Source organism: Aethalodelphis obliquidens, unplaced genomic scaffold (genome assembly GCF_003676395.1).
Source record: "Aethalodelphis obliquidens isolate GAN/ISIS:26980383/991018 unplaced genomic scaffold, ASM367639v1 scaffold45, whole genome shotgun sequence".
NCBI classification, from domain to species: domain Eukaryota; kingdom Metazoa; phylum Chordata; class Mammalia; order Artiodactyla; family Delphinidae; genus Aethalodelphis; species Aethalodelphis obliquidens.
In genome coordinates this window covers 476,663-491,853 of record NW_020837989.1, presented here as the reverse complement: position 1 = coordinate 491,853, position 15,191 = coordinate 476,663, and the positions used below count along the sequence as shown (strand labels likewise).

General features: G+C 41.0%; 1 protein-coding gene across 7 annotated transcripts in view; it reads right to left on the bottom strand.

Moving 5' to 3' along the window:
* Positions 1 to 15,191, bottom strand: part of EBF1 (EBF transcription factor 1) — a 392,677-nt gene that overhangs the window by 118,338 nt on the left and 259,148 nt on the right. For 4 of the 7 annotated variants that reach the window (XM_027081411.1, XM_027081410.1, XM_027081414.1 and 1 more), the window contains exon 8: positions 5,587 to 5,728. In XM_027081411.1, the coding sequence (XP_026937212.1) occupies positions 5,587 to 5,728 (142 nt within the window). The remainder of the gene's footprint in view (positions 1 to 5,586; positions 5,729 to 15,191) is intronic. The other 3 variants (XM_027081412.1, XM_027081413.1, XM_027081416.1) reach the window with 1 other exon arrangement.

The window sequence follows — 15,191 nt, the reverse complement described above, 5'->3', positions numbered from 1 at the left end:
ATCAGATGAGCAAAGGCACGCGTCAATGGCTTCAGTCCAGAGCACCAAAAAATAGTGCATGCTAAAAGGTCTAGAGACGGCCCCACCCAGCTCTGAGAAAACATACAAAAATTGAGGCCAGAGAAGCAAAGGGACCTTCCCAGAGTCACAGAGCTAGTTAACGGCAGAGTCAGGACTGGACCCAGCTCTCCAGTCAGACAGCCGATCCTCGTCCTATTAGATCCAACGGACACTTACTAGCCACTTCTTAGGGCCTCATTACAAAGAAGGGAGGAGAGGGAGTCTCTTGTTTCTTTGGAAGCTCCATGCTGTCTCTCAATTTGGAGTAATCTCCCCAAGCCTGAACTGTCTTTCTCCACATGTCCAGAAAACAACAAATTTAAGTGCAGCTGGGAGTCAATGGGGCCGGATACCCAGGGGCAACCAACAGCAGCAAAAACTGCTTGTCTGGAGCAAAAGGATTAAAGAAGGTCAAATGCTAAAGAGCAAGAATAACACCATATTGTCAGGGGCAGCTGGAAGGGGCCACTACAATGGAAAGGTCAGAACTGACTGGTGGTGGGGAAAATCTGATTCTTTCTCTACTGCTGTACTTACAGCAAGGCGATAGGCCCAGCAAGTCTAACACCACTCTTTATTCTACAAAGGATTTTCAGTTTGACCAAACTCCACTTCTGCTTTATTTTGGGATCCTGGCACCATTATACTTCACATGTCAATCTCTGTAATTACTGTGAAGGGAAATTTAATTCATTCGTATCTGATGCTCACAAAGCTAAATTTCAATCGCTTTCCATTTTAAAAAGCGAGGTGTTTTAAAACATCTATGCTTGAGCCAGGAAACTAAGTCCTCAGGTCAGAACTCATGAACAGTAAAATGTTCATCTTCTCAAAACTCTGTGATGACCCAGATGGAGGGGGAAAGGGGAGGAGGGAGGTCCAAGAGGGAGGGGATATAGGTATACACATAGCTGATTCACTTCACTGTACAGCAGAAACTAACACAACATTGTAAAGAAATTTTACCCCAATTAAAAAAAAAAAAAGTTCAAACTGTTTCTCAAAATATAAATAAAATAAAATAAAAACTCTTGATTATTACAGTCCTACTGATTTTTCAAATAAATATGAAGGTTTGTACAAATTCATAACAATTAAAAAAAACCACCTTGATCTGAAGAACAGCAGATCAGGGCCTTAACCCCACTCCCAGAAAGGGTGTTGGCCAGGCGCCCGACCCGCTCAGATTTGCCCAATGATCCCGGAGAAGGCAAGTCCCCCAACAGTGCAGCAAGGGAAGAGAGCGGAGGGAGGGAGGGAGAAAAACACATGCACGCCAAAAAAAAAAGATGTCCCCTAAAATAAAATGAGCATTTAAACTGCTTGTCAGCCGGCTCCCTAACAAAGCCAGTAGTGTATTCACAGGCATTTGCATAAATGCTGCTGGTGAGTTCACCATAGCTGCTAGCGCTAATGGTCCAGAAAGTAATTTAGTCACTTCTCCCAGCATTCTATGTCAGAATGATGAGCAGCAGCACTTTGCCTTGTTGCATATTAGATCATTGGATAATAAAGTGTTAGCGCATGCAAGCTGACAGGGTCCCTGCACTACAGGTTTTGAGGGCGCCGCTTCTTGCCACGGGGGAAAGAAAAAGAGAGAAACTGACGCCACGGTAGGCCTTACATTCAGGTCAACACAACCTGAAACTCAGAAGAGCAGCGATAGTACACTCTGCAGGCCCTCTGAAGATCCCCAGCACACAGGCCCCACAGTCTGCCCAAGCGATGGGGAAGGCGTGGGAGGGGCACACAGGCCAGAGCTGTGCATTTACCGCCCATGGGGTCAGCTCCGCGGCTCTGATCCCAAGCCTATGCTTTTCCAAAAATCACAATCCTGAGAGCAGTTAGCTTCTGAGGCTGCTTCTCCCCACAACGGTACATCTTCTACAAAGCTGTTGCTTAAACAGAAAAACCTCACTGGCCTAAACTCGCTCATAAATATCTAGCCAAAGGAAATCTCAGTATTTATGAATGAAGAAAAAAATAGGAGGGAGGACAGTCACCACGAGATCCAGTGTGCCAGGATTCACCCTCTCTGGACCACACCAGAGTCTGTGAAATAAATCCACCTTTGTCAACTCTCCTACTTGAAATACAGGGACAGTTATCCGAGCACAGAGGTCTGTGAGTCCATGGGTCACACAGGGAAGAAGGCGTGAATGTAACACGTGGTCACTATTTCTCTTACATGCAAAAAGATGAGCCGTGGAAGAGAACTTTCCTCCAACCTTCTGACAAGCCCAAGACAAACAGAGATGTGCAGAATGGCTCAAAATAATTCAGGCTACCTGTAAATGAGTTGGTACAGAGCCCAGAAGGAGGGAAAACAAGACTCCTACAGGTCACCTAGGAGGTGAAAATACTGCGCGCAGTCTCGCTGTGGGGCAGCTGTGTGAGGCGGGGTGGAGGCGGGAGCGGCCGAGGAGGGCCATGGCTCTGTGAGTCTTAAACAGGGCATTCTTCAATGGCAAGATGAAGCATTACCATGCCCCCAAATTGATGCAAACTAGCATCTAAGTCCACTCCCACACATCACCAATGAAGAGCCCATAGTCACTCTCTGCTGAGTAGATATTTATGTATCAGCGGGAAGCGTCTAAATGAGTGGGTGGTTATGTGTGGTTGGTTGATTCATTCTGCAGAGAAGCAGATTTCCACATTATTGTCATTACTGAGAACCTCAAAGTGTCTGCCTTTTTATTCTTCTGGATAGAAGTGAAGTCAGGTTTTGGTGAGAGGGAGGCCCCCTAGCTGAAGGAGACAGGACACACCCAAGTCCCCAGTGATGGTTAACCGTAAATAAACAGTGAAATGTCATCATTTTCTTGAGTGACACGCTAAGAAGAACGTGGCCATTTGTGGACTGGTCACCTGCAGCAGAGGAATAAAATGTTGTCTTTAAAACTTAGAATAGTTTCTTGTTGTTTTTTGTTTTTTTTTTTACAAATTATGCGAATCTAAAAGGAAAGGTGGTGGCAATGGATAAATTAAGATTAGATTTACCATACCTATACAAATACAGATTAAGTACATATATCAGAAAGCCCGAGCACATAGCAAGGGAGGTCTACGGAACACTCTGTAATCTTTTACATGGGAAAAGGATCTGTACGTGAATAGATATATATGATGTACGAATGAACCAGATTGTGTACACCTAGGACAAACTGTATTCTAATCATTACCCCAATTAAAACAACGAAAAAAAAATGAATGAAATGCTAGCCCAGCCGAAATATTAATATGTTCACCTAGAAGGGAGAATATTTGAGCTGGGAGGCAGCTTAGCGACGTTCTGATGCAGAGATCTCCAAATGTGAGCCTGTGGCTGTCTTCTACCTAAGTGACTTTCCCCCCTGTTCCTCCCTTCAGGGGCTAAAACATTTGTAATTAGTTACCAGCAATTAAAAAATAGGAGAGTTTTACTTCTGGTCAAACTGGAGCATCTGACCCCACCCGGCTCTCCCTGCCCTGGTGACAACTGCCTGGGGCTGGGGTCGGCAGAGCATGAACTTGTCCTTCTTCCGCAGTCTCCACCCAGCCCACTTCCCCCGTGCACGTGACCTGCCCCCACCCAAGGCACACATTTTTTTTTTTTTTTAACCCCCTACAGATCATCCCTTTCATTTTGCCAAGAAGGAAACTAAGGATCCCAAAAGGTAAGTCGACTTGTCCAAGGTCACACAAAGGCCAGAAATGAAGCTCAGACCTGAATTTGGTTTCCCGGCTCCTATTTCAAGGCTCTTTTTCCTCCACATCATGATGTCAAATAATGTTCCTGACCGCCAAGCCCTAGAGGCGTCCTGGCTAGCTGGTTGTTTTTTTACTGGTTTGTGTTGGGATTTTTTTTTTTGGTGGAGGGATGATTTACAAGGCATCGTGTGCTCTCCAACGACCTTCCCAAGGGCAGGCATGGGAGCTGGATGTGGTCTGCACTTGGAGCACATTTTGAAACTGTGAATCCATGACTGTTAGATACCAAAATGACAGTCAAGTCTGTTCCCAGACACGACAGTAACTAACCAGTCATAGTCGAAAACAAGACCTTAGCTTTTAAGCTAGTGCTGTCCAAATTGTACCGACTGAGTATTTACCTATTTTTTTCCTTCTTCCTTTCACCTAAATATCTCTAATCATACAATGCCTGAAGTGACTCCAAGGGTATTACTGTAAGGCAACATTACTGTAAAGTGAGGCAACATTACTGTAAAGTGAGGATTAGAATAATTTTAAGTACAGAAATGGAACTAGGAGTAATCACGAGCAGGTGTTCCAAATGGCCTCCTGCAAAAAGTAATATCCATACATCTCAGCACTAATGAAACCATAAAGAAGTAGCTTTTGGAATACGATGGTTTATTTTAAGAAGACTGTAACACTGGATTGGTAAAGAATCCCTTCTAAGAGTGTTACACCTGGCTAATTAATAAAAAAGTATAGTTTTGTGTATTCCTTAACTGCAGGGGAAAAAAATCAGGCAAAATGATGACAGTGGTGTGTTTATTAAATTGGGACACTGACAGGGAAAGGAGTTTTCTACCTTATGAACTATATCACAGACAGCTCATGGCCCATCAAAAAATCAGACAATCGGGTGGTAGTTTGTGTGATAGTGTTTTTAAAAGAATCTGGATGACCTAGCAAACTGGAAAGTGAAGTGGGGAAATGAGTTAAGAGTTTAATTTGAGGAGACTGGAGAAAATCTATCACGTTGATTGATATCCAGTAGAGTCTCAGTCACTGTCCTGGGTGGGTGGGTGGGTGGATGGATGGATGGATGGATGGATGGATGGATGAACAGAGGGATACATTATATATACATGCAGCACAGAAACATTTGGACATATGCTAAATCCAGCCTATAGTTCCTTTGAGTGGCATTTACTTTCCTTGGTTCAAATTTTTGCCTGATTTCCTCCAGTCCACTCAAGGGTACAACTCATTAGCCATAAAATCAAGACAAATGTGATTTCTCCCCACCAAATTCTACCTACATAAAGCAGACTGTATCATGTGGTAATGAGGGTAGGGGTGTGCACAGGGCATGGGAAGGACATTTAGTTTGGACTTTATATTCAGAAAACACCTCCAACTTAGACTTCAGACCTTATCTCCAAATGAAGTTAAGTATGTAGTCACACCAGCAGGACTGTAAAGACAGTGAAGTTCATTATACAACCAGGTCAACCATAAACTTAAAATATATCATGATTTTTGTTGCCCTGTTTTGGCCCTTCATTATTTTTTAATCAAGTGGGAGCTTAAAATAAAGCAGGGGTCCAGTCTCCCTCTGTCTTTCAACCTGAAGGAAGGATGTGTCAGCCATTTCCAAGGTAGGGAGCTATGCAACAAGAAAGGCTGGCCCTCAAAGACATCCTCCTGTCTTTAAATACTCAGCATCAATATTGTTCAACAGGACATTTGAAATTTGAAAAGGGGTAGAACATGTGGTGGAGTTGTAAGAAAGAAGCCAAACAAATGCACAGTTAAAGTAGCAATGCCAACCAATGAAAATGATTCGCCTACCATGTTCCAGATAAGAGGGCGTACCTTCCGAGGGGTCAAGCCTCCGAGCCCTCCGCCCATGCTTGGAGTTATTGTGGACAAACATATTATCAGAGACTGCCAGGACATGGCCATCCACATTGACTGTCGTAGACACCACGACCTGGAGACAGAAGAGAGAAATGAAGGAACATTTTAATATAAAAGCATGGAGGGTAATAAACTCAAGTTAAATAAATAACAGCTGGGAGCTGAAGAAAATTGCATAGCTATTTCACATAATAACTGGTGCTTATGCTGTACAAGTCTAACAAGAGGAGCTATTGATGAGTGGGTCTTTGGCATGGAACGCTTTTGATGCAGTTTTAAGTAAAATTGCACAGTTTATAGTTATACAGCAGAAGGTACACTGTTAACCATAATTTTAACAGGAAGATCTTTATTAGCATATTTTTTTTACACAAGGGTGGTTGTGTTTCACCTAAATTGCCCTTCAGTTTAGACACTGAAGCAGATATCACAGTTGATCATGCAAATAAAACTCTTTTGAATCTTTAAAATATTTCTTCCCCCCAGCACTGCGTCAGGGTTAAGGGGATAGAGAAATGAAAAAGAGAGGTTTCAGTGAGAGCTGGGATGAAGCTTTCTCTCCTGGGTGTCTTTTTGGGGTTTCTTGTACTTTTTTTCTTACCACATTAGTGTAGTTAATCAGACATCAGACCAAAGCCCCCCTCACCACCATCACCACCACCACCCCAAAATCCACGCTAATCAAGGGACTTAGAGCTGTGTTTCAAAGCCAAAAAAAAAAAGAAAAAAAGAAAAAAAGATAGCCCTGGCCCAAGGTACATTCAGCTACTGTGGCGGTCTCATAAACTGACTGAACGGAGTTTGCCGGAAAGGACAGAGGCAAAGGTGTTTTCTCAGAGAACTTTGACTAAAACACTGAGACAAAATGACCTACAGTTCTCCTTATATTAAATGGGTAAGAGGATTAAAATCCAACCCCACAGAGATATGTTTATTCATGCGACCTCTTACAACCAAATATAATAATTGTCTGTAATTGCAGCTTCAGCACCCACCTCATGCTCTGACATGGGAAACAGCAATCAGCCAGCTCCCGTTTAATCCACCTATTATGTTGACTAATTAACTTTGCTCCACAGTTTATTTCTTCCTCCATTATCAGCCCCTGTCAGCCGCAAGCACCCTGCAGCACAGGGGGGACCTCAGGCTCTTTGATTGATCACCGATAGATTGACATGCAGATTAATTTAATTAGAATCACCTCACTTGAGAAATGAAAGACAATGGCAAGAGGGCTAATAGATCTGCTCTTATAATGAGGCGAACCTCCAGAGCCAAGGCTGAGGTTTTCTGATTTATTTTTGCTCAATTCCCTGGTTGCTTGGAAAGACTCGTGCTTTAATTGCTCTTGGTTTTGAGACGCCTAAGCCCCCGAAGAGGTGAAACGTTTTACAAGGATTGGCACATACTGAGGCCCCAGTTTCTGAGGAAGACTTTTCTCCAAGTTGGGGAAAGGGGACCCTGACTTCTAGAGCCTTGAGCAATGCTACGATTTCATCACCTGAGTTGGGCAGAGGGGAAAATGCTAGGCCTGGGAACCGTAAGCCCTGCCTGGCAAAGCACCCTGCCCCCAATCCACCAATGGTTGCCATACTTAAAAGTTCCACTGTCCCCTCTTTGACCTAAAGGCATCCTGGCAAAATATGGCGGATTTCCTTCCCCCTTGCCTTCAAGATGGCAACCAAATTTTTTGTTGTTGTTGTTTTCCTTCGGGCCCTCCCCTCTGCGGACCCAAGGCCCTGCTCCTTTTATCAAGGCTCTAGTATTTCTCAGACCCATGAAGCAACACTGTGGTCATCCTGCCGTGGGGTCTCCCAGGGATGACTGCTGGGGAGGGCTTCTGTGGGATCCCCTCCACCCTCCCTCAGGGTCTTCACCTTGACCCCCACCCCCCAACCAGGACTTGGAGCCTCGCCTGATTTTATTTTTTATCTCTATTTTGTTAAAATGCAAAGTAAACAATTAAGAGAGTCCATTCAGGGACTCAGGGTATTCTCTTTAGTCATTGTGAAACCCAAAATTCCAGCCAGGGCAAGTCATTCATGGAAGGATGCAGTAAGTTTGAAGCAGCAGTTTGCAAAGTGGTTTTTCTCTTTCTTCATGATTGATCAACCAGATGTGACAGCCTGAAGTTTCTGTGTATGTCTCATCAATTGTAGGTTAATTTAAAAGAAGAAGGAAGAGGAGGAGGAGGAGGGAGAGGAGAAGAAAGTTCTCCATTCTTTTATTTTCAAAAAGTACTATGAGTGGTGGCAGAGTCCATATTATTTAAAGCAACGGAAACTCACTTTTCTTTTTAGTTAAGAAGATGACTTCGTGGGGCATTTACAATTATGTAACAGAGCTGGGTCTTTCAGAGAAATTTTGATTTACTGCAAGACCACAAATGAGTGGTCACTGGAGTCGTTAGCTGAAGAAACTATAAAAGGAATGACAAACGGTATCTGTTCGCAGTGTCAGGAAATACAGAAAGTGGTTATTCTAGATGTCTGTCTTAAGAAAAAAAAAGGCAATGACAATCCACTGTGCACCTGTAAGACTGAGTGCTACAGGCTTAAAATATTCAGTATCATTTAAAGACCCTGTCATCTAATTCCTACACTGAACAAAAATATCGAGACAGTTAAGAAAAAAAAAAGAAAACTACACCCTATATGTTTTTATTTTCTTGGTAAGAGAAGGATCACCAAGACCACATGTGCAGTAAGATCATTTCATTGAAAGACCAGTTACAATTGGAGAAAGATGATACAGAGAACCCTCATGCCTTTAATTTCCAGAAAATAAACACCTATTATGTTTCTCAAAAACTCATAACACAACATATTTTAACTTCCCTACCCTGAAAAAATTTCTCTCATTCCAATTTGGAAACGATCAGGATATAGTTAAATAAAATAAATGCTGCAATTAGTCCACAGAGCAACTTGTAAATAAAAAAAAAATCTAATGGTGAGATGCAAAGGGAGCACTGAAAAGTCCTTTAAAAATAAGCCTACAGTAGGAGGGAAAAGGGCCTTTACAGTTTAAACACAAGATTAATGAGGTGCTGACACATTCATGCAGGCAAAGGGACAGATGGACCTGCCAAATCTTCCACCTTCCCAAATTGTGTCAACAAAACCCAGCTTGAATTTGAGACAGATAAACATGGAAAATGATTTTACACTTGGACTCAACCACCCCTTCCCTTTCAACCTCCTTCCTCACTCCCCTGACCCAGGGTAAGATGAGGAACAGGTATATTTAGAATTTTATGATATCTGTTAAAATTAAAACTTTACTCTCTAGAACTGCACTAATACAGTAATCACACATGTGGCTGTTTAATTTTAAATTAAGTAAAATTTAAAATTCCATTGTTCCCAAGTTTCCATAGCCACATTTCAAGTGGTCAGTAGCTGCATGTGGCTGGACGTCACTATAATAGGGCAGTTATAGAACATTGCAGAATATTCTACTGGACAGTGCTGCTATAGAATGTTTTTTTTTTTTTTTTTTTGTGGTACGCGGGCCTCTCACTGTTGTGGCTTCTCCCGTTGCGGAGCACAGGCTCTGGATGCGCAGGCTCAGCGGCCATGGCTCACAGGCCCAGCCGCTCCGCGGCATGTGGGATCCTCCCGGACTGGGACACAAACCCGTGTCCCCTGCATTGGCAGGCGGACTCTCAACCTGCGTCACCAGGGAAGCCCTATAGAATGGTTTTGAAATAAACTGTTCTAACTTATTCATGAGGATGCCCAATTTATTCCTCCTGAAATAAGTATTAAGCCAGGTGGACATGTTTAGGGTCGTATACATATATATTTTTATCCCTGTATTTTCTGGAAGTAAATTTCTATTTGGGGGAGGGGCATGGCTTTTTAGTATAGCAATCCAGAGATGTGCTGATGAATACCCAGTGTGTTCCCTGGTATCTTCTGTTTGCAACCAACCCTCCAGGTGAGGGGATAAAAAGGGCGAAGGGAAGTCCACAGGTACCCACAGACTTCGGGGATTTTACAATGAAGTTTCTGGCTTCTTGGCTCATATCAGTGGTTCAGAAATTTTCTGTTATATCCTAGATCTAAATTCCCTGAAGGTTATTACTTTTACTATCTACCCCCATCTATTTAGAATTAGAAAAAATTCAACACAAAATTTATGACTTTTGACTCTCAATCTTTCCTAGCTGATGTTGTCTTTGGCCAGCTTAACTTAACCTCTCTAAGCCCCAGTGTCCCTGACTCTCAAATGGAAATGATAATAGTACCTAACTCATAAGGTTACTGTGAGGCTTATATTATTTAAAGTGGTTAGCATGGTTTCCAGTTCTTATAGAGCAAATGTTAGCAGTGGTAGCATAGTTGTTGCTTTGTTGGTGATCTCGTCAAAAAGTTCAAGAGCCTATAAACTGTTATTTTAAATACAAGGCTGCAGAAATTATTTCTTCTACATTCACTGCTCTATCAGTTTAACACTGAAATCTTACAAATTTAAAGACCTTCGTGCTCATGATACATAATTATATAATTTAGACCTCTTGTGAATTGCAAGTTTCAATGGTTTATGTAACTTTGCTCTCTATAAACCATCTTCCTATTGGCCTTTTACATTCTAGGCTTGAAATGAAATAAAACCTTACAGCTTTGAAAACAGTCCATAAATTTTCTGCATCTTATCAATGCAGTCTAGTTTCCCCAATACTTCATTTGAATGAGGGGTTCTCTGAGAGTTTTCTTATTGGTAATTATTTCTTTGCTATCATTCCTTAGGTTGTCCCTCTTCCCTTCCTATCAAGCCGGAGACTTTGTATGTCCCAACTATATTATCTCAGATTCATGAAGCATGATCTCTGTCTCATGAGCAGATTTTCAGAAAGACACAAGCAGCTAAATTCAGTCATGAGTGGCAGATCACATTAACAAAAGTAGCAGCTCATGTGGAAGAAGGGGTTAGGACAGAAGCAACAAAAAGAGTTGAAATCTGTGTCTTTAAATATTTCTAGAACAAATACAGCGCTGGGGGAAAATTAAATCATAAAAATATTTTCACTGTTTAAATTTAGAATATTTTGGTAGGCAGTACCTCTAAAATATAACCACTTTAGCAACTTAATTTTGAATAATGATTTAAAAATTATAAATCTTGGTTTTCAATGCTAATGTATGATAATTCAGTGTAAGGAAATTAGTGCTAAAGTTGGTCTATTACATGGCTTCCTTACCTCGGGGTTTAGCTTATTCTATGTTTGCATTAATTCAGAGCCCTTAATAATGAGGCATGAAATGCATTGACCAGAAGTACATGAAATAAAAAGGCATTAAGCAACATTCCATGGAATAATACTCGACAATAAAAAGGAACAAGCTATTGATACATCTGGATGAATCTCCTGAGAATTATGTCAAGTGAAAAAGCCAATAACAAAAGGCTACATACTGCATATTATGGGCTGAATTTTGTCTCCCACAAAATTCGTATGTTGAAGTCCTAATCCCAGAACCTCAGCATGTGACTGTATTTGGAGATAGGGCCTTTGAAGGGGTAATTAAGTTAAAATGAGGCTGTTTGGGTGAGACTTAATCTAATCTGATTGGTGTCCTTATAAGAAGAGGAAATTTGGGCACACAAGGTGTTCATGCAAAGAGGAAAGACCATGTGAGGACACAGTGAGAAGGTGGCCATCTGCAAGCCAAGGAAAGGCCTCAGAGGAAACCAAACCTGCTGACACCTTGAGCTGGGACTTCCAGCCTCTAGAACTTTGAGAAAATACATTCCTGTTTTTAAGCCACCTGGTCTGTGGTATTTTGTCACAGCAATCATAGCAAACTAGTACACTGCATGATTCTATTTATTTATTCTTGAAATAGCAAAAGTTTAGAAATGAACAAAGTAGTGGTTGCCAGGGATTAGGGACAGAGGGAAGGTGGATGGGGCTACTATAGAAGGACAACAGGAGGCATCCTTGTGTGGACAGAAATATCCAATATCTTGACTGTGGTGATAGATACACAGACCTACACATGATAAAATTTTATAGCACTAAAAGCATACATACACAGATGAGTACAAGTAAAACTAGTGACATATGAATAACATGGATGGACTGTATCAATGTTTATATCCTGCATGAATACTGTACGGTACAATGTAATATTGCCCAATAGTTTTGTAAAATATTACTATAGGGTAGACTGAGTAAAGGATACACAAGATCCCTCTGTATAATTTTGAACAACTGCATGTGAATCTATGATTATATCCATAACAAAAATTTGACTAAATAAAAGGCATCGGCAACCAGAATGTCCTTCAATAGGTAAACGGACAAACAAACTGGTAATCCGTAGAATGGAGGATGATGCAGCAAAAAAAAGAAATGAGCTTATACTACCCAAAGCAATCTACAGACTCAATGCAATCCCTATCAAATTACCAATGGCATTTTGCACAGAACTAGAGCAAAAAATTCTACAATTTCTATGGAAACACAAAAGACCCCGAATAGCCAAAGCAACTTTGAGAAAGAAAAATGGAGCTGGAGGAATCAGGCTCCCTGACTTCAGACTATACTACAAAGCTACAGTAGCCAAGACAGTATGGTACTGGCACATAAACAGAAATATAGATCAATGCAACAGAATAGAAAGCTCAGAGATAAACCCACACACATATGGTCACCTTATCTTTGACAAAGCAGGCAAGAATATACAATGGAGAAAAGACAGCCTCTTCAATAAGTGGTGCTGGGAAAACTGGACAGCTACATGTAAAAGAATGAAATTAGAACACTTCCTAACACCATACACAAAAATAAACTCAAAATGGATTAAACACCTAAATGTAAGGCCAAACACTATAAAACTCTTAGAGGAAAACATAGGCAGAACACTCTATGACATAAATCACAGCAAGATCCTTTTTGACCCACCTCCTAGAGTAATGGAAATAAAAACAAAAATAAACAAATGGGACCTAATGGAACTTAAAAGCTTTTGCACAGCAAGGAAACCATAAACAAGACAAAAAGTCAACTTATGGAATGGGAGAAAATATTTGCAAATGAAGCAACTGACAAAGGATTAATCTCCAAAATATACAAGCAGCTCATGCAGCTCAATATCAAAAAAACAAACAACCCAATCCAAAAATGGGCAGAAGACCTGAATAGACACTTCTCCAAAGAAGACATACAGATTGCCGACAAACACATGAAAAGATGCTCAACGTTACTAATCATTAGAGAAATGCAAATCAAAACTACAATGAAGTATCACCTCACACCAGTCAGAATGGCCATCATCAAAAAATCTAGAAACAATAAATGCTGGAGACGGTGTGGAGAAAAGGGAACCCTCCTGCACTGTTGGTGGGAATGTAAATTGATACAGCCACTATGGAGAACAGTATTCAGATTCCTTAAAAAACTGAAAATAGAACTACCATATGACCCAGCAAATCCACTACTGGGCATATACCATAACTCAAAAAGATACATGTACCACAGTGTTCATCGCAGCACTATTTACAGTAGCCAGGACGTGGAAGCAACCTAAATGTCCCTCGACAGATGAATGGATAAAGAAGATATGGCACATATATGTAATGGAATATTACTCAGTCATAAAAAGGAACAAAATTGAGTTATTTGTAGTGAGGTGGATGGACCTAGAGTCTGTCATACAGAGTGAAGTAAGTCAGAAAGAGGAAAACAAATACCGTATATTAATGCATACATGTGGAATCTAGAAAAATGGTACTTATGGACCCAGTGGCAGGGCAGGAATAAAGATGCAGATGTAGAGAATGGATTTGAGGACACGGGGCAGGAACGGGAGGCTGGGACAAAGTAAGAGTGTAGCACTGACATAAACACACTACCAAATGTAAAATAGATAGCTAGTGGGAAGCAGCCGCACAGCACAGGGAGATTAGCTTGGTATTTTGTGAGACATAGAGGGGTGGGATAGGGAGGGTGGGAGGGAGGCTCAAGAGGGAGGGGATATGGGGATATGTGTATACATATAGCTGATTCACTTTGTTGTACAGCAGAAACTAACACAACATTGTAAATCAATTATACTCCAATAAAAATGTATAAAAAATAATAAAATTTTAAAAAAAGGAATGAGTTATCAAGGAACAAAAAGACATGAAGGAACCTTAAATGCAAATTGCTAAATGAAAATAGCCAACCTGTAAAGACTATATACTGTATGATTCCAACGATATGACGTTTTGGAAAAGGGAAAACTATGGAGATAGTAAAAAGATCAGTGGTTGCCTGGAGTTTGGGAAGAGGGAGGGAGAGATGAATAGGTAGAGCACAGCGGATTTGGGGGGTGGGTAGGGAATGAAACCATTCTATATGATACTGTAATGGTAGATACATAACATCATGAGTTTGTATAAACCCAAAGAATGTACATCATAGTGAGTCCTAGTGCAAACTATGGATGTTAATTAATAATTAACAATATTGTATATCAATATTGACACATCAATTGTAACACATGTATCACACTAATGCAAGGTGTTAATAATAAGGGAAACTGGGGAGGGGGTATTAAGGGAGTATTTGTGATCTCTCTGTACTTTCCCCTCATTTTTCTGTAAACCTAAAACTGCTCTACAAAATAAAGTCTACTGATCAAAATTCTACCCTCTCCTTCACACAGCCCACATTCTACATCCAACCTGTCTACGGAACTACTCTTTATAGTCTCCTCCAACAAGCCACAAGGGACCCAAGAGGTCAGCCAATCTAGTGGCTTCCAACTACAAGTTTTCAAATGTTATACTGGGGACAACATTTCAGAGAGAGCATCCTAAATTCATCTATAGTAAGGATGCATACCAAAATATTCAGTTACCTTCCTTTATTGATATGGGATCATAACAGTTCTATGTGGAAACACGGTTATCTCATGCACATGAGAAGCTCTAAATTGGCAGTTTCACATCACCTTGACTAATTTTAAAATAGAGAGTGTGATTCTTACTCAATAAATGCAATTACGTTGAAAAATATGTCACCACAAGACATCTGTAGAAGAAAATCACAAAAGGAGTCCTTAGTAGTTATGATACTGCAAATTTGTCCAATGCCTCCTTTTACAGCTTGGAAAACTGAGGTCCAAGAGATTAAAAACACCCTCAAGGCCACAGGATAAATTAAGAGCAGAGGCAAACCCGAAGGGAAACTTCAGACTCCAGGTCCACTTCTCTCGTCAACAGCTTCTGGCCTCTCAAGACAAGCTCCTGGCTTAGGCCCTCTCTCCCCTGCTTCTGGTCTCTTCCAGTACACTTCGCTGTGTCTATCTGGCTGACCACACTTTAGGTATTATTTACATAAAAATGGTCTGCTGCAGTTGGGTCTTCATTAACTCTGTCCTTTAAAATATCCTTGACTGATATGAAACGAGATATTCTCTGAAACCAGCCTGACTGCTAGTTTCTATCTGGTTGAAAGAGCCCAAATAACTCATTAAAAATTATGGAGGACGCATAAACCTACAGGATGTAACAGAGTGGAACTGCAGGAGTGAGGGAGC